This window comes from Cherax quadricarinatus, chromosome 39 (assembly GCF_038502225.1).
Source record: "Cherax quadricarinatus isolate ZL_2023a chromosome 39, ASM3850222v1, whole genome shotgun sequence".
NCBI lineage: Eukaryota > Metazoa > Arthropoda > Malacostraca > Decapoda > Parastacidae > Cherax > Cherax quadricarinatus.
This window is the reverse complement of record NC_091330.1, coordinates 1,829,133-1,855,601: the sequence shown is the minus strand read 5'-3', so window position 1 is coordinate 1,855,601 and position 26,469 is coordinate 1,829,133. Positions and strand designations below refer to the sequence as shown.

Here is a 26,469-nt window from a genome sequence, read left to right as displayed (position 1 = left end):
CTCCGTGTTGGGTTATTACTGAGCACTAACAAGTATGCAATACACTTTAGTTATTCACCTAAATATATATTAACTTGAACCTTAAAAGCTAACCTAACTAGGTTAGGGCATTGGCTTAAGTCGTTAGAAGACTTGAACCTGCCTCGCATGGGCCAGTAAGCCTGCTGCAGTGCTCCTTCTTTATGTTCTTATGATTGATTTTGGCCCGTGTTGATCCCAATTTACCTTTTTTACCATGGAAAAACTAGGAAAAATGAAATTCTGATTTTGCTGAGATAATTCCTGAGTATCTCATCTAACCGATTTTCCCCTTCAACACTGAGAATTTAACGTGATGCTGTAGTGTAGGATGCTGGTCTCTCCGAGATAACAAGATAATGCATGATGAAGAATTATATATATGGGAAACATCTGGGTATCTTGATTTGCAGACGTTTTGTCATCCAGTGATTTTATCAATAGAATTCAAGGACATTATGTCCTTGATTAGTGATGTGTGTCAGGCTGTTAGTTATTACTAGTGGTGATTTTCATGTCACGTTCCATCACATAAGATGAGTTTGCTGTCAGACTTTATCACACAGGATCAGCTTTCTGCGTATTCTGTCAAAAAAATGAGAGCTTCACACATGAAGTAATAAATCTGTCAGCTTAAAAGCTGGCGTTCAGAGTAAATCTGTCAGTTTAAGCTGGCGTTCAGAGTAAATCTGTCAGCTTAAGCTGGCGGTTATGGTAAATCGCGATGTTTTTAACCAGTCATGTTTGTCTAAAGACATTTTTATGCATGTGATGAAACCATACCCCCGGCCGGGATTGAACCCGCGGTCATAGAGTCTCAAAACTCCAGCCCGTCGCGTTAGCCATTAGACCAGCTAGCCACAATAAGATTCATCCAACTAGGTATATTTCTACACCATAGGAAAGTTAGCACAGGCACCTCTGTGACCACAAATGCAAGTTTTTACAGACGAATCTCCAGCTAGCGTGGCCGTGACGAACTCTAGCTCAAGTCCCTTCACTGCCGTCAACATGACTTAAGTGAAGGGACTTGAGCTAGAGTTCGTCACGGCCACGCTAGCTGGAGATTCGTCTGTAAAAACTTGCATTTGTGGTCACAGAGGTGCCTGTGCTAACTTTCCTATGGTGTAGAAATATACCTAGTTGGATGAATCTTATTGTGGCTAGCTGGTCTAGTGGCTAACGCGACGGGCTGGAGTTTTGAGACTCTATGACCGCGGGTTCAATCCCGGCCGGGGGTATGGTTTATTTGCAATCGTGTCATTACGATTTCTTAAGTCATGTTGACGGCAGTGAAGGGACTTGAGCTAGAGTTCGTCACGGCCACGCTAGCTGGAGATTCGTCTGTAAAAACTTGCATTTGTGGTCACAGAGGTGCCTGTGCTAACTTTCCTATGGTGTAGAAATATACCTAGTTGGATGAATCTTATTGTGGCTAGCTGGTCTAGTGGCTAACGCGACGGGCTGGAGTTTTGAGACTCTATGACCGCGGGTTCAATCCCGGCCGGGGGTATGGTTTATTTGCAATCGTGTCATTACGATTTCTTAAGTCATGTTGACGGCAGTGAAGGGACTTGAGCTAGAGTTCGTCACGGCCACGCTAGCTGGAGATTCGTCTGTAAAAACTTGCATTTGTGGTCACAGAGGTGCCTGTGCTAACTTTCCTATGGTGTAGAAATATACCTAGTTGGATGAATCTTATTGTGGCTAGCTGGTCTAGTGGCTAACGCGACGGGCTGGAGTTTTGAGACTCTATGACCGCGGGTTCAATCCCGGCCGGGGGTATGGTTTATTTGCAATCGTGTGATTACGATTTCTTAAGTCATGCATGTGATGGTTATAATGTTTGTTGTATATTGTGAATGACTAAGTTACTTAATGTACAGCGCCATGGATGACCTTTATGTTCCTGCGCTCTGCAAATTCCACGACACCTTACCCCCACACCACGACCCCCTCCTCACCCCACACCACGACCCCCCTCATCCCACTCCACGACTCTCCCCCAATTACCCCACTCTACGACCCTCACCCCACTCCACGACCCTCGCCCCACTCCACGATCTTCCCCCACCCCATTAGTGATATCTGTATCCTTACTACTAATAATAATTTCCTCTAGGGAGGTTTCTTGATGTTAATAAAGGTTCCCTAGACTTGTAATCACAAGAAGTGAAGCTACCCTCCGTCTCCTTGTGTCGAATGTGATTGCCTTCCATTTATAACCCCCCCCCCAGGCGCTGTATTAGCCCTGTTGGTTTAGCGCACCCTCCACGAGTGTAATAATAATGCTCTTACTCAAGTTATTCAGTGGTATATCTTGTGTGGTACAGATGGCGCGCCGTACGGTGGTAGCAGACGCAGGAGGATCTCCGCCAGCAGCCAGGGTGAAGCAGGCTCCCAGCGCACCAGCAGGAGGGGACCTGCTGGAGGTGGCACGGTTCGTCTATTCTTCCTTCCTCCTTCTCTCTCTCCTTTTCCTCCTTCACTCCCTTCTCTCACCCCCTCCTTCATCACTCCCTCGTTATTTTCTATCTCTTTTTTTTTTTAGCCCCCAGTCCTGTACAGTGGCCCAAACGCTCCCTTGTCTCCTGTTCATCCTAGTGCTCCGTTTTTCTTCTTAAACACTGCACCTCCCTCCTCATAACTTGTACTGTCCAGTACTCCAACAACTTCCATCTTTGTTGACTAGTGTATATACCTCCCTCATATATATATATATATATATATATATATATATATATATATATATATATATATATATATATATATATATATATATATATATATATATATATATATATATATATATATCTTAAGACATAGCAAATATAGCTTAAAAGTTTTTTCACGTTGTCTTCATCCCTGTGTCGTCAGTACACTCTCCAACCATCTCCGTATCTCCTTCATGGCAATCCTTGCCGACAAATATGATAAAAAAAATAAATCACTATGTACAGAGGAAGCCTTGAGAGACAACGTTTCGCTCTTTGTAGACCCTTATCAGATAACTGAGTATATAAAGTTCTTAGGGCGAAACGGAGGCTATAAATCAATATTTACTCTATAAATTATGCTATTTTTACTATTTCTTAATTTCTTCTCGTCCTCTCCTCTTTCTCACTTATTTGGTCACTCCTCGTCTCCTATTCTACATCTCTGGTATCTTCTTTATTTGCTAAAATATAAGCTAACTGTAGCTGCAGTTTATTAATATATATTTTTTTTATTTTTAGTAATAAATTTTCGATTCATAATTTCTAGTGGCTTTACAAACTAAAGGTCAGTTATGTTTACAGTAGCTTAGTTATTCTGCTTTATTTCTTTAATTAATTGTTTGGTAGTTAGTGCAAGACCACTGATGGCAACCACAATGGTTCTGATGTCTGTCTGCTAGACCACTGATGGGAGCCACAGTGGATCAGATGCTAGACCACTGCTTGGGACCGTAGTGGATCAGATGCTAGACCACTGATTGGGACCACAGTGGATCAGATGACCGATTGTCTGCTAGACCAGTGCTTGGGACCAATGGTTTAGAAGACCGGTCGTTTGCAAGACTCGCGCTTGGGACCACAGTGGTCTAGAGAGCCAACGAGAGGCCCGTACTCTAGCCGAGACATATTATGTCTTCTTGAAGACACAGTTAAGCCTTATTTTTCAGCTTTCTGCTCCCATTAAGCTTAGCAGTAGTTTCGTGGCTGCCGAATGTGTTCCTCTGCAAGGGTAATCAAGAGCTCATTATTTTCAGCGTTTGTGTTTATTTTGCAATAAGTATAAATAATTATAACCCTTCCCTAAACCCTGGAAGAAAAATCATCCGAAGAAAGGACACTGAGGGATGATAGTACTCCACTGGTGGATGACTGTGCTTCACTAGTGGATGATAGCGCTTCATTGGTTGATGATAGTGTTTCACTGGTAGATGATAGTGCTTCACTGTGGGACAGCCGACGAGCTACCAGCAGAATGCTTCATCACGTGTTGTTGCACAGTTCCGTGAACACTAAACGGTACTATAAAACAAAGCTGTGAATCTCTCGTTACGTTATATGACGTGAAGGCGCCCCCTTCCCCACCTCCTGCTCGTTCGTGTAGGGCCACAACTGGATTAACCATAACAAAGCATCAACTGACATACTTTGGTAATAGACTTATCGTGAGGTTGATTGCTTAGAAAATAAGGAATAAGAAGAAGTAGGCTTATTATTGTTGCTATAATAAAGTGCTAAAATCGTATGGTTTATATAGTACATCGGTGAAGAAGTCAAATCTCGTGTGGAAGCAAACCAGGGTCAGCGAACACTCTTGATAGAGGCTAGCACACACACGAACAGGGTTGTGGATCCAGGGACTACTTGCTGGCAACCGAATTAAGAGATAATACTGTATTTCATGAAGCGCTAACCTTGTATGGGTCATTCAGTACCGGCATAGGTGAAGGCTCAATTCTTCATCCATTAATCGCGGCCCGGTCTCTGCGACCAACCAGGCTGACAGAGGAAAATATTTATATATTTACATCTCTATTCGTTACGTGATGGCGTTCACTTAGGCAAGAACAGTAACATTCACGAGACCACAGAAAGAAGTTAGCCATATACGTACCTTTTGAAGCACTGTCCCAGTCATACACTTATGACGTAACATTCAGTAGAAGACAGAGTAATCAGCGAATATGATGTTCCTTCATAAGAATGCTGCAGCACCTGGGTGAACAGGAAGTGTCTGTTGGTAACAAGCGCACGCAAGAGACCAGGAGTTAGTTTTCGTATTTACTGAACAACGAGGTACAAGGGAGGACACGGGAAAAAGGTGGTGGCCAGGGAAATTAAGCACAAAATGGAGGAGTGTTAGTAACAGCAACACGTCTTCCCTGGAAGCTTCTTGTGGACTCTCATGTGCTGAAGAATGGACAGACACGTTGTTGAAGGAATACCTTCAGCATTTTCTTTTACAGACATCATGTAATATAATTTTTAAAACTAATTCAGGTAAAATTACATACATATGTAAGTGCAGCAAAATCACACACATAACAACACATGTGATACCTTAATATACAATTTGACCACAATGAAAGAGAAACAGATTCCAGAGGCTTTCGTAATGTGTCGGTCGCAGCCGCAGTCTGCCAATATATTAATCTATCATTCTGAAATTGCATGCACGTGTGTGTGTGTGTGTGTGTGTGTGTGTGTGTGTGTGTGTGTGTGTGTGTGTGTGTGTGTGTGTGTGTGTGTGTGTGTGTGTGTGTGTGTAGATCGACGGTGACAAGTATCGTCTTGACCAGTGTCGTTGTCTTGCAAGTATGTCACTGTCCTGACGAGTGTCGCTGTCCCAGGTGCCGACGAGCGTGGCGGGCAGGAAAAAGGAAGTAAAGCATCTCAAGGAGGAGACACTGACGAAGACAGGGTCTCTTGATCGCGCTGCCAACAGACCCGCCCGTCGATCCATAATAGCTGACACCAAGGACAAGATGAAAAAGACCATGTCCTTGGACCGCCGCAGCGTAGCCGCACTCAACCGAACCAAGCCGACCGGAGAAGAGAAAGTGGTTAGCCACACTCGTGACTCTATCTTCGCCAAAGCTAGAAAGGGAAAAACTATGGAAGACGGAGGCAAGAAAAAACCAGGAACGAAAGAAAGGAACGGTCTCTCGGTCGCCTTGATGGGAGGGGTGGCAGCTGCAGGAGCAGCAGCTGCTGCAGCAGGAGCACTAGCAGCTAGTCATACCGGAGATCACACCACAGATATGTCCGAGGATCTAACTAAGGCACTTGAACAGTTAGCTGATGGTGCGACACATACAGCTGATGGTGCAGAAGATACAGCTGAGGGTGCAGAAGATACAGAAATTGCAGTTGAAGATACAGAAGCTGCAGCTGAAGATACAGAAGCAACAGCTGATACAGAAGCTGCAGCTGAAGATACAGAAGCAACAGCTGATACAGAAGCTGCAGCTGAAGATACAGAAGCAACAGCTGATACAGAAGCTGCAGCTGAAGATACAGAAGCAACAGCTGATACAGAAGCTGCAGCTGAAGATACAGAAGCAACAGCTGATACAGAAGCTGCAGCTGAAGATACAGAAGCAACAGCTGATACAGAAGCTGCAGCTGAAGATACAGAAGCAACAGCTGATACAGAAGCTGCAGCTGAAGATACAGAAGCAACAGCTGATACAGAAGCTGCAGCTGAAGATACAGAAGCAACAGCTGATACAGAAGCTGCAGCTGAAGATACAGAAGCAACAGCTGATACAGAAGCGGCAGCTGAAGATACAGAAGCAACAGCTGAAGATACAGAAGCAGCAGCTGAAGATACAGAAGTAGCAGCTGAAGATACAGAAGCAGCAGCTGAAGATACAGGAGATACAGTTGAGGATACAGGAGCTGCAGCTGAAGATACAGAAGCAACAGCTGATACAGAAGCTGCAGCTGAAGATACAGAAGCTGCAGCTGAAGATACAGAAGCTGCAGCTGAAGATACAGAAGCTGCAGCTGAAGATACAGAAGCAGCAGCTGAAGATACAGAAGCTGCAGCTGAAGATACAGAAGCTGCAGCTGAAGATACAGAAGCTGCAGCTGAAGACACAGAAGCTGCAGCTGAAGATACAGAAGCTGCAGCTGAAGATACAGAAGCTGCAGCTGAAGATACAGAAGCAGCAGCTGAAGATACAGAGGCAGCAGCTGATACAGAAGCAGCAGCTGAAGATACGGAAGCAGCAGCTGAAGATACGGAAGCAGCAGCTGAAGATACAGAGGCAGCAGCTGATACAGAAGCAGCAGCTGAAGATACGGAAGCAGCAGCTGAAGATACAGAGGCAGCAGCTGAAGATACAGAGGCAGCAGCTGATACAGAAGCAGCAGCAGAAGATACGGAAGCAGCAGCTGAAGATACGGAAGCAGCAGCTGAAGATACAGAGGCAGCAGCTGAAGATACAGAGGCAGCAGCTGAAGATACAGAGGCAGCAGCTGAAGATACAGAGGCAGCAGCTGATACAGAAGCAGCAGCTGAAGATACGGAAGCAGCAGCTGAAGATACGGAAGCAGCAGCTGAAGATACGGAAGCAGCAGCTGAAGATACGGAAGCAGCAGCTGAAGATACAGAAGCTGCAGCTGAAGATACAGAGGCAGCAGCTGATACAGAAGCAGCAGCTGAAGATACGGAAGCAGCAGCTGAAGATACGGAAGCAGCAGCTGAAGATACAGAAGCAGCAGCTGAAGATACAGAAGCAGCAGCAGCTGAAGATACAGAAGCTGCAGCTGAAGATACAGAGGCAGCAGCTGATACAGAAGCAGCAGCTGAAGATACGGAAGCAGCAGCTGAAGATACAGAAGCTGCAGCTGAAGATACAGAGGCAGCAGCTGATACAGAAGCAGCAGCTGAAGATACGGAAGCAGCAGCTGAAGATACGGAAGCAGCAGCTGAAGATACGGAAGCAGCAGCTGAAGATACGGAAGCAGCAGCTGAAGATACGGAAGCAGCAGCTGAAGATACAGAAGCTGCAGCTGAAGATACAGAGGCAGCAGCTGATACAGAAGCAGCAGCTGAAGATACGGAAGCAGCAGCTGAAGATACAGAAGCAGCAGGTGAAGATACAGAAGCTGCAGTTGATACAGAAGCTGCAGCTGATGCAGAAGCTGCAGCTGAAGATACAGAAGCTACAGCAGAAGATACAGAGGCAGCAGCTGAAGATACAGAAGCTACAGCAGAAGATACAGAGGCAGCAGCTGAAGATACAGGAGATACAGTTGAAGATACAGGAGCAGCAGCTGAAGATACAGGAGATACAGTTGAAGATACAGGAGCTGCAGCTGAAGATACAGAAGCAGCAGCTGAAGATACAGGAGATACAGTTGAAGATACAGGAGCAGCAGCTGAAGATACAGAAGCAGCAGCTGAAGATAAAGAAGCAGCAGCTGAAGATACAGGAGATACAGTTGAAGATACAGGAGCTGCAGTTGAAGATACAGAAGCAGCAGCTGAAGATACAGGAGATACAGTTGAAGATACAGGAACTGCAGCTGAAGATACAGGAGATACAGTTGAAGATACAGGAGCTGCAGCTGAAGATACAGGAGATACAGTTGAAGATACAGAAGCAGCAGTTGAAGATACAGAAGCAGCAGCTGAAGATACAGGAGATACAGTTGAAGATACAGGAGCTGCAGCTGAAGATACAGGAGATACAGTTGAAGATACAGGAGCTGCAGCTGAAGATACAGGAGATACAGTTGAAGATACAGGAGCTGCAGCTGAAGATACAGAAGCAGCAGCTGAAGATACAGAAGCAGCAGCTGAAGATACAGAAGCTGCAGCTGAAGATACAGGAGATACAGTTGAAGATACAGAAGCAACAGCTGATACAGAAGCTGCAGCTGAAGATACAGAAGTAGCAGCTGAAGATACAGAAGCTGCAGCTGAAGATACAGAAGCAGCAGCTGAAGATACAGAAGCAACAGCTGAAGATACAGAAGCAACAGCTGAAGATACAGAAGTAGCAGCTGAAGATACAGAAGCAGCAGCTGAAGATACAGAAGTAGCAGCTGAAGATACAGAAGCAGCAGCTGAAGATACAGGAGATACAGTTGAGGATACAGGAGCTGCAGCTGAAGATACAGAAGCAGCAGCTGAAGATACAGAAGCAGCAGCTGAAGATACAGAAGCAGCAGCTGAAGATACAGAAGCAGCAGCTGAAGATACAGGAGATACAGTTGAGGATACAGGAGCTGCAGCTGAAGATACAGAAGCAGCAGCTGAAGATACAGTAGATACAGTTGAAGGTACAGAAGCAGCAGTTGAAGATACAGGAGATACAGCTGAGGATACAGGAGCTGCAGCTGAAGATACAGAAGCAGCAACTGAAGATACAGGAGATACAGTTGAAGATACAGGAGCTGCAGCTGAAGATACAGAAGCAGCAACTGAAGATACAGGAGATACAGTTGAAGATACAGGAGCTGCAGCTGAAGATACAGAAGCAGCAACTGAAGATACAGGAGATACAGTTGAAGATACAGGAGCTGCAGCTGAAGATACAGAAGCAGCAACTGAAGATACAGGAGATACAGTTGAAGATACAGAAGCAGCAACTGAAGATACAGGAGATACAGTTGAAGATACAGGAGCAGCAGCTGAAGATACAAGAGCAGCAGCTGAAGATACAGGAGCAGCAACTGAAGATACGGAAGCAGCAGCTGAAGATACAGCAGCAGCAACTGAAGATACAGAAGCAGCAGCTGAAGATACAGCAGCAGCAGCTGAAGATACAGGAGACACAGTTGAAGATACAGGAGCAGCAGCTGAAGATACAGGAGACACAGTTGAAGATACAGGAGCAGCAGCTGAAGATACAGAAGATACAACTGAAGATACAGGAGATACAGTTGAAGATACAGGAGCTGCAGCTGAAGATACAGAGGCTGCTGTTGAAGATACAGGAGTTATAGCTGAAGATACAGTTGAAGATACAGGAACTGCAGCTGAAGATACAGAGGCTGCTGTTGAAGATACAGGAGTTATAGCTGAAGATACAGGAGCTGCAGCTGAAGATACTGAAGCTGCTGTTGAAGATACAGGAGTTGCAACTGAAGATACAGAAACTGTAGCTGAGGATACAGGCGATACAGTTGAAGATACAGGAGCTGCAGTTGAAAATACAGAGGCTGCAGCTGAAGATACAGATGCTGCTGCTGAATTAACAGGAGATACAGCTGACGATACAGGAGCTGTAGCTGAAGATACAGGAGCTGTAGCTGAAGATACAGAAGCTGCAACTGAAGATGTAGCAGACACAGTTGAAGATACAGGAGCTGCAGCTGAAGATACAGAAGCTGCAGCTGAAGATATAGCAGACACAGTTGAAGATACAGGAGCTGCAGCTGAAGATACAGGAGCTGCAGCTGAAGATACAGAAGCATTAACTGAAGATGCAGCTGCTGCAGATGAAGATACAGGAGCTGCAGCTGAAGATACAGAAGCATTAACTGAAGATACAGCTGCTGCAGATGAAGATACAGGAGCTGCAGCTGAAGATGGAGAAGCTTCAGCTGAAGATACAGAAGTTTCAGCTGAAGATACGGGAGCATTAGCTGAAGATACAGGAGCTCCAGCTGAAAATACAGAAGCAGCAGCCGAAGATACAGGAGCTCCAGGTGAAGATACAGGAGCTGCAGCTGATGTTGCAGATACAGTTCAAGATACAGGAGCTGCAGCTGATGTTGCAGATACAGTTCAAGATACAGGAGCTGCAGCTGAAGATACAGAAGTTGCAGCTGAAGATACAGAAGCAGCAGCTGAAGATACAGAAGCAGCAGCTGAAGATACAGAAGTTGCAGCTGAAGATACAGAGGCTGCAGCTGAAGATAAAGATGCTGCAGCTGAAGATACAGAAGCTGCAGCTGAAGATACAGAATTTGTAGCTGAAGATACAGAAGCAACAGCTGAAGATACAGAAGTTGCAGCTGACGATACAGCACCTTCAGCTGAAAATACAGAAGCAGCACCTGAAGATGTTGTTGATACAGTTGAAGATATAGGAGCTGCAGCTGAAGATACAGAAGCTGCAGCTGAAGATACAGGAGCTCCGGCTGAAGATTTAGAAGCTGCAGCTGAAGAAACAGAGCCTGCAAGTGAAGATACAGAAGCCGCAGTTGAAGATACTGGAGCTGCAGCTGAAAATGTTGAAGATACAGGAGCTAATGCTGAAGATGTTGCAGATACAGTTGAAGATACAGGAGCTACAGCTGGAGATGTTGCAGCTGAAGATACAGATGCTGCAGCTGAAGTTACAAAAGCTGTAGATGAAGATGCTGAAGATACCGGTGATGCCACTGAAGATCATGCAGGCACGGCTGATGTTACAGGAGTTGCAGATGAAGATGTTGCAAACACTGTGGCGGCAGCTGAAACTGTTCAAGAAGTAGAGAAATCAGTGTTGAGTGCAATGGAAGGTAGTGTTGAGGAAGAGCCAAGGAATACTCCACTGGCTTCAGCTAGACTAAGGTCTGCAGCAGCAGTTCCCGCCCCGGAGGAGCCCAGCCAGGATGCTGCCAGCAATGCCGCTGATCCTGAAGAGAAAAACGTAAGTTTCTTTGTTGGAGATGATGAAGACGGAAATGCTGAGGATGTGACAGGTCAAGATGTTGGAGACACGGGGATAAGCAGTGTAGGAGGAAACAATGTTGACTTCCTCGGTGGCAACCCAGCGGTGGAAGGCCCAGGAGACATGGAGACGCGTGAAGAGTCTACTCCATTCACCTCCTTCGCCTCACGAAGTCACCATCAGCCGGAGTTCGACGAATCAGAGGTGGGTGTCATTTAAGACCCTGTAAAACAACGTATGACAGATCGCCATTTTTATTCCAGTTCCATATAATAAATATTAAGATGAGTACTTATATCTTCAGAGATCGCAGTTGATGTGTTCATGAGTTATTTTATGTTGACGACACATTTGGTAATGCATTGTGGAATGTGGATAATTCACTCATTGAAACATATCATATCGTGTCTAAATATCTTAAAAAAATTGAAACACGTTTTATTGTGAATATTTTATCTTGAGTTTCAGTCAGTCGTGCATGTTGTCTGATGCTATATTTTCTAACCAATAGTTTTAACTAGCCAGGCACTGTATTAAAAAAATATTCATCTCACATTTAAGGACAGAGAGAGATGAGCTTTTGTCTTGCTTGTTATGTTTTCAGACTTGAGGAAGCCTGAGGAATGTTGTCTCCAATACAGCACAAGATAGATGAACCTTAAATATATATATAAAAAAAAGTGCATCATTACTAGCATGTCTAAATATTTTGAGCAATGAACTCCCACCTTCCAGTGGCTAGGTGGCTTCGGTCACTCACTAAAGTAGTTCCAAAATCACCAGTTTAATGTAGATCTTCCTCCTGCATGTGGCTTCCTGGTGTGTTGTGAGGGGTGCAGGATGACGGGGAGGTGGTGAGCGGCGCTGCAGGCGTGGCTGCTGTTAGTGCCGCGGTGCTGGTGGCTGGGACCTGTGTCATCGCCACCAACCCCAGCCCCACTGTGCGTAGCCTCATAATACACACTAAACTATAATCAAAATTAATCAAAGGAACAGACGAACCCACAGTAAAAACTAAAACAGCCAATATATTCATAATGAATCTCTGCTCTCGTATAGTTCGTAACAGATCCAATTGAAATTAATATTCTATATTTGGACTTCGGGCTGAGGCCCACTTTAGTAGACAGACTGAGGCCGAAATATAGGATAAGATAAGATACTATTATTATATTTTTTATTACGACCCACACGAGTTTACGCTTTATTATGAATATATTAACTTTAGTTTTCTGCGCATGGGTTCGTCTGTGATGCTCATTATAATAATACTTCAATTATCTCTTCTTCTAGTACTCTTGTTTCATCTGTACTCTCCAACACATATTTCTTCCTCAAAAAGTTATCCCTCCCAGTCATACCTTATAAGTATACTCTGTTCCACTTGTACTCTTCAACACTCACAGTACTTTGTACTTCACCAGTTATAACTTCTATTCATGCTTCACAAATGTACGTATTCCATATGTATTCTCCAACACATAATATTCACCAGTCATTTCTTCTAGTTATAACCCATAAATGTACACTTTTCTACACGTATTGTCCGTTACAGCTTTACAAGCATTCCACGAGGATAAGGAACATGGTTTGATGCCTGACTGATATCTGTCACCGAACGTATGTCATTAAGCATTCAGTGTGTTGCATATTCTCTCACTACCTCACTCAACCTTATATGCATTTTGTGTTCTTGGATGACGAGCACGGGATAACACTGCTAGGCAGGCAGGCTAGCTGGCATGTAATCTTGTTAACACGTCCCCCTGCATCGATCGACACCTAGCACGTGTCTTAAGTGTTGTGTCAAGGACTCGGAACGTATGAGTATATAACATTCAGTGTGTCTGCTTACAGTAGTTAATATATGGAAGATCAGGGACTCAGTTTTGTACACGCACATACACATCCGCACGCGCACAGACGCAGGTGAAAGCTGAAGACACATGAGCCATAGGGGTGTGAGGAAGTATTTATTTTCTCCCAGGGTAGTTGAAAAGTGTAATGACTTAGATAACAAGACGGGAGAAATATTCGTTGTAGGGAGATTCACTGTATGCCACGAGACAGTGTAAAGCTGTGTAGCAATGCGAATCAGGTGCTGTTTAGTAATGGGCCGAGACGTCAGTCAAACTGGATTCAGGATAAAATCCATCCAATATGCACAGTAATAAATAATTATCATGTAGAACCGTTTAGAATAGAGCTCTTTATTTATATAATGCATAATGTGATTGTGTAATTCTTGTTCTTGGATGGGTTACTGATGTGACAAACATCTTCAAAGACTCCAAATATTGGTTAATTAGGTTTCAAACCTATCGACTAGTATCATAAAGCTGCATGTAACATGTTCCCCACCAGTCAAGAATACTTTAATCCCTGAAACTACCTCTCGGTGGATACATCCTTAATGTAAATGTACTTACTACATACAGTCCACTACTTTTAGCTTTAATTCACAGTATTCTTGCTGTTCCTACAAATGCATCACTTAAATATATTTCTGAGATATTCATGCTGACACATTAATAAATATCTGAGAGTGTTACAGAGGGACGTAGCTTCCATACTCTACAATAAATTCCACATTTAGGCTATTCTGGTAATGTCTGTGTCTCCAAATAGTTTCCAGTAATAGTACATACGACTATGTGAATTTTTTTATTGCATACAAATATCATTCATTTGCTCATATTGGACGTTAAGTAAAAATGAATTAGTATAAGTAGGCTTTAGACTTAGTTTCAAAATAGCCTCATGTTCTTGCCTCTATACAAACCTGCTAGTGAGCAGTAGGCCTCAGCAGACTATTACAGCACACACCTGTATTTTGTGCAGGCTGTGATGAAAGCATAATTAGATTAATAGATTAGATTTTTATTTCATTAAATGAAGCAGTGTAACTGACACTGTGACACGGACTTTATCAAGTCAGTGACTTTATAAAGTCAGTGTGTGGGCAAAACGTTTGATTAATAAAGTTATCCACTGCATCCTAGTGTTATTTATTCTACTTATTCGATATTTATATGCCATTCCAGGACCATTAAAGTAAATTACTGGACCTGCCCCACCCCCACCCCCACCTTACATATATATCCTGTGCAGGAAGACCATCAACACTCACGCTATATGTGCCCAAAGGGATTACATTATTATTATTATTATTATTATTATTATTATTATTATTATTATTATATAAAAGCGCTACGGTCGTAAACGGCATTCATCCCCTTGGAAATGGGAGAAAATTGGCTCTGATCCAAGGGGTGGGTACCTCCCAATTCCTTGAATCAAGAGCCCTTCACTGGTATCAAAGGAGGCGAGAAAAATTTCTGAACCTGTCTATGGCAGGTTCAGTAGACCTTACATGGATAATATTGTATCAAAGATCATTCCTTGATGCTAGTGAAGGAAACTTAATTCAAGGAACTGGAGTTACACATCCCTTTCCTTGGCTCGAACCCGAAAACCTCCCATTCTCCAGACGCTGTGTGACCCTTACCTCAAGATCATTAACATGATTTTAATAAGTGAAGATTAACGACATAACGAAATTTTAATTTTATGTTGAGATATAATTACTATTACAACTTATATTTTTATGAGCAAAACACACATACATATCTGATGGTATACTATGTTAGCACAGAACTGAGAAAGATGTAAGATGTTGTATTAGACTGTTCATTATTATAGTTCAATGGGTAGAAGTTTGGCCACACTGTAATATACTCAGGTCACCCACATAGTGCATGTAATCTCGAGTGTAGGCTATATTTCAGCATTTGCTTTATATTTCAGCAATATTACAATAATTTTATTTGGTTCAAGACGCTTGAGCTCATCTCTCTTTCATAAGAGAACAAAATATACATATGTACATATATCTCCATATGTCTATGCGACCAACACATTTATATCTTGAAAGACACTATAGACAAGCTAATGTTTATCCAGTATTAGAAGACAAGACACATCTACGACACAGAGACGTCACACATTCTCGGTGTAAGAAGAAGCCAAACATACTTTATCCTGCTGACGCATTGTTTTTCTACAGGAGAACTACCAAAGAGAACACAGGGAAGACTTTGCCGACGAGGGTGGTCACCATGGCTACTCCGGACACCATGACCACACCACTGTAAGTAACTCCACCTTCCTTCCCGATAAAGATCTGCCTTAAAACTTGTGTTATGACATATCTAGGGAGTCAAGGGCAGACAACAGACATACTTTCAGTAGCTTCTCTAAGTATTTTCTACACCCAAGCTTTCTATTTATAGCCAATTAATTGTGTCTAAAGGTATAAGCTAATGACAAATGAAAATCTTTTACTTATGGTAATATATCTGCTGTCTGCAGCCTCACTCTTACTGCCTTCTTTTGTCCTGACTGTTACCAACACAACTATAATGTCAGTTCTTCCTTCTTATCAATGTACATATTGCCATGGGTAATGACTTAAGATAAGATTTCGTTCGGATTTTTAACCCCGAAGGGTTAGCCACCCAGGATAACCCAAGAAAGTCAGTGCGTCATCGAGGACTGTCAAAACTATAATCGTAACATTACAATGACGAATTCTTTGCCAGCCAAATTTAAGAAAAAAATAACCCTTCAAAGCCAGTAAATACCTCTATTTCTGTAAGGTACTCAAATATTTATTTATGTTCATAATAAATAATAAATGCAAAGTAACAAATTATTGCATGCTAAATCAAATATTCAAAACTTCTGATAACTCATCATCGCAGTATGATTAAGATAAATATTCCATTCCATAAAAATACATAGATTATTAGCATTATATTCATGGGGAAGCGGCCAAACCCGTATGGGTCATAGAGCGCCTGGGAAATGCGAGTTAATCAGGTTTGATGCAAGAGGAGGGTAGCTCTAATTTCTTGGATCAAAAGCAATTAATCAACACCAAGGCACCCCCTTTGAAAGGTTAATAAGGTATACAGCATAAAAAATTAAGAGATACTTGAGTTAGAGGTTCATGACTCAGTTTTCTGTGGACACCATAATAAGTGTTGGTAACACAAGGCTGTCTTAGACAATGTATATTTGCTCTAACTATTAATTATAAATAACCTTGAGTAGAATAGAAAGTAGATTTTTTATATCTTTTAAGTAACTCTATTAAACCATTCTGTCCTCAGCATAAAAGTTACTAATCAGCCAATAAGACAGGTTCAGTATAGTCGCCTTACAACTATCTAACAGACTGAAAATGAGAACTATTATTCGCTTCATCCTGGACCATTATCAGAATACCGGCGAATAAAAAAAAAAAAAAAAAAAAAACTTGACAGTGGTCCAGGATGGACCATTATCAAACCACTCACCAACTTGACAGTGGTCCAGGATGGACCATTATCAAACCACTCACCAACTTGACAGTGGTCCGGGATGGACCATTATCAAACCACTCACCAACTTGACAGTGGTCCAGGATGGACCATTATCAAACCACTCACCAACTTGACAGTGGTCCATCCTGGACCATTATCAAACCCCTCACCAACTTGACAGTGGTCCAGGATGAACCAAAAGCGTCTTCTAGTTTCCATTTCCAATTTGTTTTAGTTGCGAACTGATGCAGCTACGGTATTGTGACTTTCATTCCTGTAGTCGCCTTATTAAACTACTCGTAGACAATTGTACTTACCACAGTGAGAGTTGTAGCATGCTGGGGTTGGGTCAGGTTCTCCTGGGTACCACTAACTTATTATGTTCCCGCTGCTGCTGCTGCTGCTGCCTGATGCACACTGGACAGTAGTAGGTATATACGCCCGTGATGCCCCCACGATGTCTCCCAGTCTTCAATAACACTTGAGCTAAAAAAACAAAACAATAAATAATATTTTAGGTATATACATTCACCATACTCACAGCTATATGAACAATATATTCAGTTATATAGAAGACCAACCACACTTCAGGCTAGTGTACTCAGAAAATGACGAAAGTTTATATATAAGACTATATGAGTGCATAATACATTCTGGGTATAACTTATTCATTATTCTAGGGATTAAATATATAGGTCGGTTTTTTCTTTAATTATGTATATATTAATTTTAACAGTTAATAAACCTTATGAACCTACTTACCAGAGAAACCTGCTGAACAATACAGGAAAGGTGGAAATTCGATTAAAAATAATATTTCAATGTGTTTGAATATATATATTGAGAGACCTCCTGGTGTATATGTGTGTATTAGACATAAACCATATATATAGTGTCTATGTACACAGCTACACTTCTCGGTGTATATGTCTTTGTAAATTGAAAATTATGGTCACAGTAACACAGAAGTGTTAAGGAAACCACAACTATATTATTTAATTTTGGAATTATAAACAATTAATATCCTGAAGCACAATTATACACTATAACTTCAACTGTGATTAAATTTAAATAATTATACAAATATGAATTCTGTTAAGCTGTCCAATTTATTTTGCATTTCTGATTAAACATATAAATTTTATTGATAACTCCAAGCTGTTGTTTTGTGGTTTAGTACGCTGATATTCACACAATACTTCAGTGTTATCTGCTACATTTGTCATTATTTAAATAGAACAAAATTTTCATAAAAACTTGCATTGTACCTGCTGTAACTGCATAGTTATTTTTGATAGCTAAGACAGTAATAATGACATTACTAGTTGATACAATGAGAGATCATCACTACTAGTTGATACAACGAGAGATCATCACTACTAGTTGATACAATGAGAGATCATCACTACTAGCTGATACAGTGAGAGATAGATCACTACCAGTTGATACAAGATCATCACTACTAGTTGATACAACGAGAGATCATCACTACTAGTTGATACAATGAGAGATCATCACTACTAGTTGATACAATGAGAGATCATCACTACTAGTTGATACAATGAGAGATCATCACTACTAGTTGATACAATGAGAGATCATCACTACTAGTTGATACAATGAGAGATCATCACTACTAGTTGATACAACGAGAGATCATCACTACTAGTTGATACAATGAGAGATCATCACTACTAGCTGATACAGTGAGAGATAGATCACTACCAGTTGATACAAGATCATCACTACTAGTTGATACAATGAGAGATCATCACTACTAGCTGATACAGTGAGAGATAGATCACTACCAGTTGATACAAGATCATCACTACTAGTTGATACAACGAGAGATCATCACTACTAGTTGATACAATGAGAGATCATCACTACTAGTTGATACAGTGAGAGATCACTACTAGTTGATACAACGAGAGATCATCACTACTAGTTGATACAATGAGATCATCACTACTAGTTGATACAATGAGAGATCATCACTACTAGTTGATACAGTGAGAGATCATCACTACTAGTTGATACAATGAGAGATCATCACTACTAGTTGATACAGGGAGAGATCATCACTACTAGTTGATACAACAAGAGATCATCACTACTAGTTGATACAACGAGATATCATCACTACTAGCTGATACATACAATGCAGATGTAATTTTAGAAGAACATTCAAATATTAAGTAAGACGTGATACTGTTAAAAAAGAGCTAGGCTGAGTGGAGGCAGCAGGATAGGACAAAATTTATCTATTATAACGTCTGGAATCCATCGGAAAGTTGAACATATTAGTGTACCCATTCCTTCGGTTGTCTCACTGGGATATTCATCATTTTTTTCTTTTTTTGCCTCCATTTCTCACTGATTTTGTCTGTTTTATACATATGTTTTTCGTTATTACTAGTCTGTTAAACACTCATGTATGGGTTATTAATCAAAGTATAATAGAAAGTTCGTGTAGAGAGAAGTTCCCAAATCTGCCACCACTTCTGAGCCCAGCGTCTAGCATAACATTGAGTTTACAACAGCGACTATTTGCTAAACCCGTAGGATTATGCAACGCCTGTGGGGATGATGTGGAAGGTATTCAGGCTTAATTCAGGGAACTGGAGCACAGACCCAATTCCCTAGATCTAGAGCCCCTCACCAGCGTCAAGGAACCTTCCTTGAGGGGCTGGTAGATTAGATAAAGATTTATGGTAAACTCTAAGACTAATTTATATAAAACAAGTAATTGCTTAAAGCAACACAGTCAGACACATTATATTTCTCATTAAACAAGTAAATGACTTAGCACTTGATGCTCAGCACTCATGATTATCCCGTTTAATGGGAAGATTTTACTGAAGTTTTGATACATACAAACAATTCCTGGCAAAATTATCTGCTGACATAGCCTAACATTACACATGCTTTCAAAATTAAGTTTATTTATCCATTATTCTTACTGTATATGGAACAAATAATATATGTATACAACCACAAATTTAATAAATAGGCAGTTACGTTAAAAATATGTAATATTATTATTAAAAATTATAAATTTACGTTATGTTCATCTTATGTCCAACCAGCCTATATATATTATAATTATGAGTTTATCTTTTTGAAGTTCAGAATCTAGACAATTTTTGAATCTATATAAAAAATATTGTCTCAAAATACGTGACATGAACAAATGCGTAACAAGCGTCAACAACCTGACACCTCATTTACATTAACAACAGCTTTATATAAAGCCTAATTATCGGCAAGTACAGTTAACATTTGATAATCACAATTAACAACAACTGTCATAAGATAATACAAGTAACAAATCTGCATGCATACAAAATAAAATCAGTGCCTGCAGCTCCAACATACAAGGCCACCATCACAACACCAACAAAGACAGAACATCACAAACACACCACCACTACCATCCTACAACACCACCACAACGCTACATCACAAAATAAAACTAACCCTCCACCACTCCAACAGTACCAGTATCATCACCACCACTACATGACAAAAACCACTACAATAACATCAACAAACTGTGCTGCACACATTCCCAACAATTAAGTTTTTGTTACGGTATCATCTTGCTCAAGTGATATTAAGACTGTGAACAGTGAGTTGGACCACAGTGACACCCGAGGGGGCGTCTCTTATAACCATCATAATGTGTGCCTGTGTGTGTGTGTACCATGTTCTGGGAGTACTTCATTCTGTGATGGTTTTTGTCCAGGGTGTACTTCATACCCTCTCACTCCCAAGTGTCTTCCAGTCACCTCCAGCGAGCACAGAGGACCTACCTGCAACTGACTGCTTGTCTTAACAGCATGGCTATTTATTCTGTTTGTCCTCATATTTTCTTGACTCTTGCTGTTGTGGGTTTGGTTAAAGCTGTCAGCTGCATGAAGATCATCAGAGTTGCAAGTCACTCTGTACACTAACAATAGTACGTAATCCCTACAGTAGGGATTAAACTCATTGTATATATACTGAGATATTTCATATCTCTGTGTATATACACTGAGATACAGACAATTCTGAGTGTATATGCCTAGTTTTATTGAGGATAGTGATGTCAAAATGCTGTACTTACTATTATGCTTGAAATTTTTATATTATTTATATATGTTTTGAAAATAAAAATTATTTTTTTAGAGTAACTAACAGAGAAAGAGAAAGTGAGAGAAAGAGAAAGAGAGGCTTTCATTTTTCCTTCCTGCTTAATCAATTTTTACAAATGTCGCTGATTTTTTTTCGTTTTCATAAATTACATTTCACCGGATGTCACCATTAACCACCTGTCAGTCACGCATCATCATTAATCACGTCAGTCACCAAGCTGACGTCACCATTAATCACGTATCAGTAGTCACCAACTGTCACCATTAATCACGTGTCACCGCATGTCACCATTAACCATGTGTCACTCGTCATTATTAATCATGTGCCAATCTCCACATTTCATCATTAATCACGTGTCACCATATACCGGGTGCTACCATGGTGACAGGAAACATTACATACAAAATTCGCAGTTTTTGCGAGGAACTACAAAGGCGTATTGTATTCGTGGGGACTCGCTACACCCATAAGAGTAATACAGTAGGAAGTCGCAAGAAATAATTAAGGTTGATTGATCTATAACTTGAAACAGAAAACTTATCTCCCACTTCGTGAACATGTATCACATTTGTCATTTTCTACCTGTTGAAGACTAGCTAATGTTTTGTTTAGTTCCTCCTTATATTCTTTTAGAACCATTGAAAACAACTTGTCAGGGTCCTCCGGTTACTTGTCTGGCTTCAGTTTAGTTGCATAATTTTCGTCCTGACCAGTATAATTATTGATTTCTGGGATTTTGTATGTATTCTCTTTTGTAAAAACAGATAGGAAATAAGTGTTGAAAACAATACACATTTCTTTGTCACTAGCAGTAAGCTGACTTGAGTTACATTTAAGTGGGCCTATCTATTCCCTAATCTTATGCCTATATACCTGAAAGAAATCCGTTGTGTTGGTCCTTGAGACCCTTGCAACCTGTATTTCATAATCTCTTTAGACTTTCCCTATTCCTTTCTTGAGGCCTTCAATATCTCTAACTCACTGAGCCCCTCAGCCCCCTCACACACTGCACCCCTTAGCCCACCACACCCTGCGTCCCTCAGCCCCCACACACTGCGCCCCTCAGCCCCTACACACTGCGTCCCTCAGCCTCCCACATACTGCGCCCCTCAGCACCCCCCCATACACACTGAGCCCCTCAGCCCCTTCCCACACACACACTGAGCTCTTGAAGACGCTTCTCGTAAAAGGTTTAGTAATCTTGAGTTTGATAAGTATTATCAGAGATTTTCTTTCGTGATATATTTAGAAATGGTGCTTGAGTGATAAGAAATTATCATAGGTTCAAAGTCAATAGTGTGTAAGTGTAGCTATTAATGGTTGCTTGTTTTTCATAACTTAATTATGATTATTAGTAGCTATAGGAAGAAACCCACGGAACGGGTGGGGTTTGAATCCATGGCGAGTGAGTTGTAAAAACTTCAGGCCAGTGCATTAGCCACTCAACCAGTTTACCTGGAGAGAGTTCCGGGGGTCAACGCCCCCGCGGCCCGGTCTATGACCAGGCCTCATGGTGGATCAGAGCCTGATTCCTCCAACTAAGTATATTTATACACGTTCCGTGGTTTGTTTGCAATCAAACCATGATAGCTATAGGAAGTGAAGTCTGCTTCACTTCATGTATGAAGCTTCCAAACGTTATATCGCCACACTTGCAGATAAATCGTTCAGAGAACCGACGAGTTGATAAACTAGACAAATATGCAACTCTTGGGTATCTTTGTTGAGGAAATGTTTCCTCAATGAAGATACCCAAGTGTTGCACATATGTCTAACTTATCATCTCCACACTTTACTGTCCATGGCTCTCGTTCTTGCTAAGTATTACTATTTTTTGAGAAATATTTTAATGATTTATGTTGGCGTACGTTTTTCGGCAATTTGATATTGTGGCCTCCAGTTCTCCCTGTTAAACGTGGGGATAGCAACGCTCTAAGTAACTACAATATGTCCCACACCGTAAGAAGTTATTTCTTTATTGTATTTAGCTATTGGTAAATTTAAGTTAATTTAGGTGAAACCTAATCTATAGAATAACAAATATTTTCGTTGTATGTGTTTAGTTGAGGCAGGAATTAATGAATTAACGGAGCAAATATTTTACTGGAACAAAGTTCCGCTGTGTAGAGCATTTATCAAGTCATTAACTTGACCAAGATTCACACCGAGAGAAACTTCGTGAAGATAAAAACTTAGTTCTTCACTTGTTTTTCTTCCGTATTCAATCTTATTAGACTTTAGATCCTCTTCGGTGTCTTTCCTCTGTATATTTACATTATTTAATGCTCTTCTTTGCCCCCAGTAATTACCAAAACTACACCTACACAAATCCATCGCAAATCTTCCATCCAGGAGGCTTCGTAAATAATACTCACGTATGTAAATATCCTTAAAAAGCAGATAAAATAGAACAAAAAACGGTAAAGTACAGAAGATTAATTTTGATTCTTGATATTTATTGCAATAATCGCAGTGGTCACTACAGTATATATTAACAGGCTATTAGCTGTTACTGTACCATTATTTGACTTAACCAGGTTATCCTACGTTGTATTTACATAAGTACTATATTCATGTACCCATAACATCTGTGTGCCCTCAATACCATTGTAATTATGTTTGTAAACCCAAATCCAAACTCATCGTATAGCTTTTAAGACAGTAGAGATCACGTACACACTCTTTATCACCTCACTAGGCACAAAATATTATTGTTGTTCAGCCTGTGCTTGGTCCGCTCCCTGCTGTATGATTTGTCCTCACATTCCAACACTGCCTTTTTCATGGCACCAAAACACAATGTATCTTTCAGTTTGTCTCGGCTCTTCAAAACCCTCGGAGTTTATGAATAGAAAAGTGATAAAAGAAATTAGTTAATTAAAAAAATGTTGCCCAAGAAATTCCAATTAAAACAGTTATGGGTATCCCAATACTATCTCTGTCTCATCCCCGGAAAAAAATGATATTAAAGGTTCATGTACACGGTGCGCTTTAACCTAATTTATATTAATTTTAATTGGTTAGTCCAGAACCTGACAGATGAAAACTTGTGTTCATCACTCTTCTGTGTACAAGTCACTCCTTTATGTTAGTCAGCAAGTTATTCTTTTTCTGCTGACCACAAATCACTCCTCTGCATTGCTTAGCACCAGCCACTCTGCTTTACTCAGCACCACTCTAGTTTACTCAGCACCACTCTACGTTACTCAGCACCAGTCAGTGTTACTCAGCACGAGTCACTCTACGTTACTCAGTACCAGTAACTGCGTTACCCAGTACTATTCATCTCTCTTCAGTGATTCTCAAACACGACTCACCGCTCACTCTGTGCTCACATCATAAGTTCTAGCAAAAAATATGATTTGCCTGCTTGTCTGTCTGTACGATTGAGTATCCAGTGCAAGGCTTGTTAACCTGCGTTACGGAGGCGACAGGTGTGCACAGTGAACGCCTCACATCCCGACACTCTCCGCTAGGTCTCCCAACACATCCCGTCTCGCTTCGGCTTCAAGAAGTTCTTCGATGGAGTTAAGGCAGACATCAAGAGCTTTGTGTCACACCCACTAACAAGAGAGTAGCGATACTGTGGCTGTCACTTGGTGAGTGTGTCCGGGCACTGCTTGGGAAGCTCGCCCGCTGGTACAGTCTACCACACACTGTACCACACTGCTCGTTGTGTACCTCACCTGATGGTGCAGTATGGAGCACACACTGTACTACACTGCTTGATGTGTACAGCGTCACACACACACACACTGTACCACACTGCTGTGCATCTCGCCCGCTGGTACAGCGTCACACACAAACACTGTACCACTCTGTTTATTGTGCATCTGGCTCACTGGTATAGTCTCACACACTGTTTTCACTGTTTACTGTGCATCTTGCCCACTGGTACAGTCTCACACACTATATCTCACTGTTACAGCTACCTCTATCACACTGTGTACATACATTATTGCTCTTCGCCTCACAAGTTAGCTACATACTGATGGATTTTTGTAGAAGTTTTTCAGGTCACTTCATGGATTTTTAAAACTTATCAATGATTTTGCCCTCACTTTATTATATTTCATCCACGTACAGCTCTGGGGAGATATATTTTCCAATACCACTGCTACACTGCACCAGGAAATTCTCCTCATCTACATTTTAACATTGTTTTACCAATGTAAATATTATAATGGTAGCTTCTCTCCCGTCTTCCAGCGAGGACATTTCCAGTTTTTAGTCCTGTCTTTCAATCAAATCTTTATCCATTTTGTTGAAGCATTTTATGGCCTTTTTTTTTGTAATTTCTTTTCTTTTAGCCGAATGTTTTACAATGTGAATACAGTAAGTTTTCTTATAAACCTATTCTGTATAGGTAGTGAAATTTTCAGTTTTGTAAATGCGATTGAAAAAGCGCATCGAAAATTAAGTAGCCCGTGAAAAAGGTCTTCAGAATACCTGGTCCTCAATTTTCTGGATTATTATTATAATCACAAAAGAAGCGGTAAATCTACAAGGGTCATACAGCGCCGCTTCGATTCTGGATGAACGTTTTTAACTGCATTTTCAAAAACTTCGCTTTGTTAAGAATGACTTCATAGAAGAGCTTACTGCGTCACACCACAGCCGCATGTTTCACCTCTTAATTTAAATACGCGTAACTAGGGAAAAATTTCAGAATTTCGCCGTCCATAGGATTAAAACATTTTGTGAGCGTAGCCTAGGAGTTTATCGTGACTTCATTTGCAAGATTTTCCAGGATGTTATTTTTATTTAAAATCATCAAAAAGCCTTTCCAATTATCCAGCGAACTATTTTATCCCACACTATAATATTTTGGGACCTAGTTGAACTTTTCACCAATTTCATTGTCTAAATTCGTACTGAAAACACATACTGTGCATCCTATGAGCTTCGTGACTATTGTATATTTTGTATATTGTATATTTTGTATATTGTATATTTTGTATATGTAGTGATTTGAAATAAAGAATGTGACTCTGTAACGTAAGTCAGGTAGGAGAGGCAGGTACGGGACGGATTATTAGGAGTAGTTGTATAGATAATTATTCAAAAGTAGTAAGAGATGTTGCAGAGAAAGTGGCGACATTTACTGAAGACAGAGATGTAATAGGTGTTTATATAAGATATATATGATACTGGGGAAAACATTGTCAGGTGTTGAATACCTATGTTACGTGAAAGTATTGTTAGGTGATACAACACCTACGTCAGCTTTCAGGTGTTGTAACACCTACTTCAGCTTTCAGGTGTTGTAACACCTACTCCAGCTTTCAGGTGTTGTAACACCTACTTCAGCTTTCAGGTGTTGTAACACCTACTTCAGCTTTCAGGTGTTGTAACACCTACTTCAGCTTTCAGGTGTTGTAACACCTACTTCAGCTTTCAGGTGTTGTAACACCTACTTCAGCTTTCAGGTGTTGTAACACCTACTTCAGCTGTCAGGTGTTGTAACACCTACTTCAGCTGTCAGGTGTTGTAACACCTACTTCAGCTTTCAGGTGTTGTAACACCTACTTCAGCTTTCAGGTGTTGTAACACCTACTTCAGCTGTCAGGTGTTGTAACACCTACTTCAGCTGTCAGGTGTTGTAACACCTACTTCAGCTTTCAGGTGTTGTAACACCTACTCCAGCTTTCAGGTGTTGTAACACCTACTCCAGCTGTCAGGTGTTGTAACACCTACTTCAGCTGTCAGGTGTTGTAACACCTACTTCAGCTTTCAGGTGTTGTAACACCTACTCCAGCTGTCAGGTGTTGTAACACCTACTTCAGCTGTCAGGTGTTGTAACACCTACTTCAGCTTTCAGGTGTTGTAACACCTACT

The 26,469-nt window shown here is 41.1% G+C and overlaps 1 protein-coding gene and 1 long non-coding RNA gene across 5 annotated transcripts in view; one reads left to right on the top strand and one right to left on the bottom strand.

Annotated features, from left to right (window-relative positions):
* LOC128696408 (pneumococcal serine-rich repeat protein) overlaps positions 1-26,469 on the top strand; it is a 73,779-nt gene that overhangs the window by 34,621 nt on the left and 12,689 nt on the right. For 3 of the 4 annotated variants that reach the window (XM_070092259.1, XM_070092262.1, XM_070092261.1), the window contains exons 3-6: positions 2,352-2,458; positions 5,363-11,332; positions 11,968-12,069; positions 15,195-15,278. In XM_070092259.1, coding sequence (XP_069948360.1) covers positions 2,352-2,458; positions 5,363-11,332; positions 11,968-12,069; positions 15,195-15,278 — 6,263 coding nt within the window. The remainder of the gene's footprint in view (positions 1-2,351; positions 2,459-5,362; positions 11,333-11,967; positions 12,070-15,194; positions 15,279-26,469) is intronic. The other variant, XM_070092260.1, reaches the window with a different exon arrangement.
* On the bottom strand, positions 4,378-17,401 carry LOC138853755 (uncharacterized). The gene is made up of 3 exons (XR_011392907.1): positions 16,812-17,401; positions 4,627-4,727; positions 4,378-4,511 (listed from the first exon to the last, which is right to left on the bottom strand). It is a non-coding gene; the product is annotated as an uncharacterized lncRNA (long non-coding RNA).